Source organism: Monopterus albus, unplaced genomic scaffold (genome assembly GCF_001952655.1).
Source record: "Monopterus albus unplaced genomic scaffold, M_albus_1.0 scaffold1.1, whole genome shotgun sequence".
Classification (NCBI taxonomy): domain Eukaryota; kingdom Metazoa; phylum Chordata; class Actinopteri; order Synbranchiformes; family Synbranchidae; genus Monopterus; species Monopterus albus.
The window spans coordinates 222,129-225,115 of NW_018127881.1; the positions used below are offsets into that span (position 1 = coordinate 222,129).

At 40.2% G+C, this 2,987-nt stretch overlaps 1 protein-coding gene across 1 annotated transcript in view; it reads right to left on the bottom strand.

Annotated features, from left to right (window-relative positions):
• The window catches only part of megf6b (multiple EGF-like-domains 6b), a 64,780-nt gene that overhangs the window by 52,856 nt on the left and 8,937 nt on the right, over positions 1 to 2,987 (bottom strand). The window contains exon 4 of the mRNA XM_020602037.1: positions 626 to 730. Within this exon, the coding sequence (XP_020457693.1) occupies positions 626 to 730 (105 nt within the window). The remainder of the gene's footprint in view (positions 1 to 625; positions 731 to 2,987) is intronic.

A 2,987-nucleotide genomic window follows, 5' to 3' on the forward strand; every position in this document is an offset into this window, starting at 1 on the left:
CCCACCAAGAGCCGGGGTCTGTTGGAGGTTTCTTCCGTTAAAGGGAGTTTTTCCTCCCCACTGTCGCCAAGTGCTTGCTCAAGGGGGATTTGTTGGGTTTTCCCTATGTAATAATATTGATAACAGTAAGGGCTAGACCTTACTTTGTAAAGTGTCCTGAGATGACTTTTGTTGTGATTTGGCGCTATACAAATAAAATTTGATTTGATTTGATGATAAAATCCTTGGGCTGCTGGTAAAGAAGCCAAATGCTGATGTGACAAGATTCCCAAATCAAACAGCATGCTGTTATCAGTCTGAAGAGTTTTCATGATTCCTGCTTTCAGTGTGACTATTTTCCAACCACATACTGACAACGATAGAAAGTGCTAAAGAATAAAATGCTGAGAACAGCTTCATTCTACTATGTAATGTAACCGTTTCTACAAAACTGCATCAATTCACACATTCCCTTAAAAATAAAAGATAAAATATTTAACTCTTTACACTCTAATACTGAAAAATGCCAGTGGCGGTTAAAAACATAAATGACAAAAGAATGGGGAAACAAAAAAAAAATGGAGCGCACACACAAAAAAGAAAAGAGTAGATTTGAATGTGAAACACTGAGGATGTTTCTACTTACCATACTGGCAGCTGGGCCCGTTGAACCCTGCAGGACAGTCACAAAGCTGGGTGGATCCCTCCTGACACTGGCCCCCATTGAAGCACACACCATAGCTACACACCGCTGCACATACATGTGGGCAGATGGGGTTGTAAGAGAAGAGATAAAAATAAAAAAAAAATAGGTAAAAGAAGAAGAGACACCTGGCTGTTTCCATGAGATATCAACATCTGCGGACACTGGCTTCTTTCTCTCAAAGCCTTATCACCAGTCCGTTAACTCCTGACTAAAGAGAAACCTTGAGTCTCCTTTGAACCACACTAACCAAAGTAAGAGGAATCCACCATTTAGCTCTCTTTAAGCAGATGAGCAGGCGAAAAATTTTTAGACTCCATTTTTACAGAATGAAAGTGTTTAAAATGAGCAGCAGCAGTAGCCTGAGTAGCTGAGAGTCTTATCCACGAATGACTTGGATTAACTGAGTCAACTTTTGATTATTGTCATAAGCAGCGATTGTACAGATGGTGCCTGGTTACATGAGTCATGGGGTAAAATCAGAGAGCCACAGGGTGAGGGTGGATCATCCATCTCTTGCCCTGCATCCATAAATCACCGCAACTCAAACTGCTCTCCCTCTTTAAGATGTGAAATTCAAAGAATCGACAATGTATAAGCAGTAGGAGTGAGAAACAGTGGGAGCTCTGAACATGTGAATCCACCTCAGGTGTACAGCCACATTCCTTACACTATTTACTTATCTGATGTGTGTTGAGGCCAATATCTCTGAAGTAAGACAGAGCTGTTTAAGCCTGTTGTTTACACTCTCCTAAGCAGAGTACAGTGCTTAGTGATGACAGGTCCAAAGGATTGATGTCTATCATTGTTCTTAATGACTGGCGACATGTCGACACTGGGAGTGAATTAAAAAAAAAAAAAAAAAAAATGTCAAGCTATACACAAGAGGAATTAACTGCCAGTTCTTTACTCATATGAGTGTGGAGACAAGTTTAACTAAACATCTTCTGCCAGATATCAATAATGTGATCAATGATCAATAATCACACCAGGCACTGCTGGTTCTAATGGTCATAGTGATGGTATCAAAGTGCCCAAGACAGCTCACAGAAACCGTGTGATTTCAGCGTGCCTCCATCAGATTTACCATGTTCCTGTTCTTACTGTTGTTTTTCTTGCTTTTATCTCATGAAAATATTACTGTTCTCTACTACATGTACAGTATCAGCATTTTTAAAGTTTTATCTTATTGTGCTTTCATTAGGTTTGGTTGTATTTATATTTTAACATTGTCCTGCTAGATCATTGTGAATCAAAAAATGATCAACAATTGTAATAACCAAGTTGATAAAGGGTCATTCCAGGACTGTTATTTAAAAAAGAAAGCCAAATATTTGCTGATTATAGCACCTCATATATGAAGAGATTTGCTGCTTTTCTTTGTTTAGTACAACTGTGAATGGAGCACAGGTTTGAGGTTAGAAAAACAAAAAGGAAGACACCGTCTTTAGTTACTTCAGGGTGTGAAAATGTGAGCTGACAGAAGTGTAGCTAGAGTCTGGTTCAATTATTTCATGTCAGCCATGGGGAACAGCCTAACATTTGTAGACGAAAAGAGGCAGACATGAAGATGTAATCTCTAATCATCGCAGATGAGCCAGAATCATTTCATCCATGTCTCCAGACTCGTAAGGCTCCTTGGAGCCTCAGCACTCAGCCTAAACATCCGCATGTCATCTGGCCCCATCCTCAGACAGCTGCTCAACAGTTGGACCATCCAGGGAGTCTACAACAAATAACCCAAGCATACACCCACACACACTGTACTGTACAAAACACACAACTCAAAACCGATCTCTCCCTCTCTTCCACAAAACACTGTTAAATACTGCCATGTTGTGCTCAGTAGCTAATAATCCAACATCTTGCCCAATTTGTGGAGCTACAGAAATCCTACTCCAACAGTAAGACAGTCTGACCACTGCTAATCTGCTCGTGATGACTTCCAGGTCCTCAAGACTGTGTGGCTAAAAGCTATGGACACACGGTAGTAGTGTTTTAGCACACAGTAACAAATACCAATCCCCGCTTCTGTGATTAGTTAAAGCAAGGGAATTCTGATGTGGTGAAAGCAACAGATAACAGACAAGCAGAAAAGAAAACACTACTGTCCACGGTCAGCTTTAATTGCACAGTTTCAACTAGAGCCAGGTTTTTCAGAACAATGATATTACCACCTGCTGTAGGAGATCAAATTAATGAAACATTCCCAAATTGTGGTTAAAAAGCTCCAAAAGAACTAAATCACCTGCAACAAAGCAAAGGTCAGATGTCTCTCAGAGTTACTTCGGGGTAACAAGGCTAA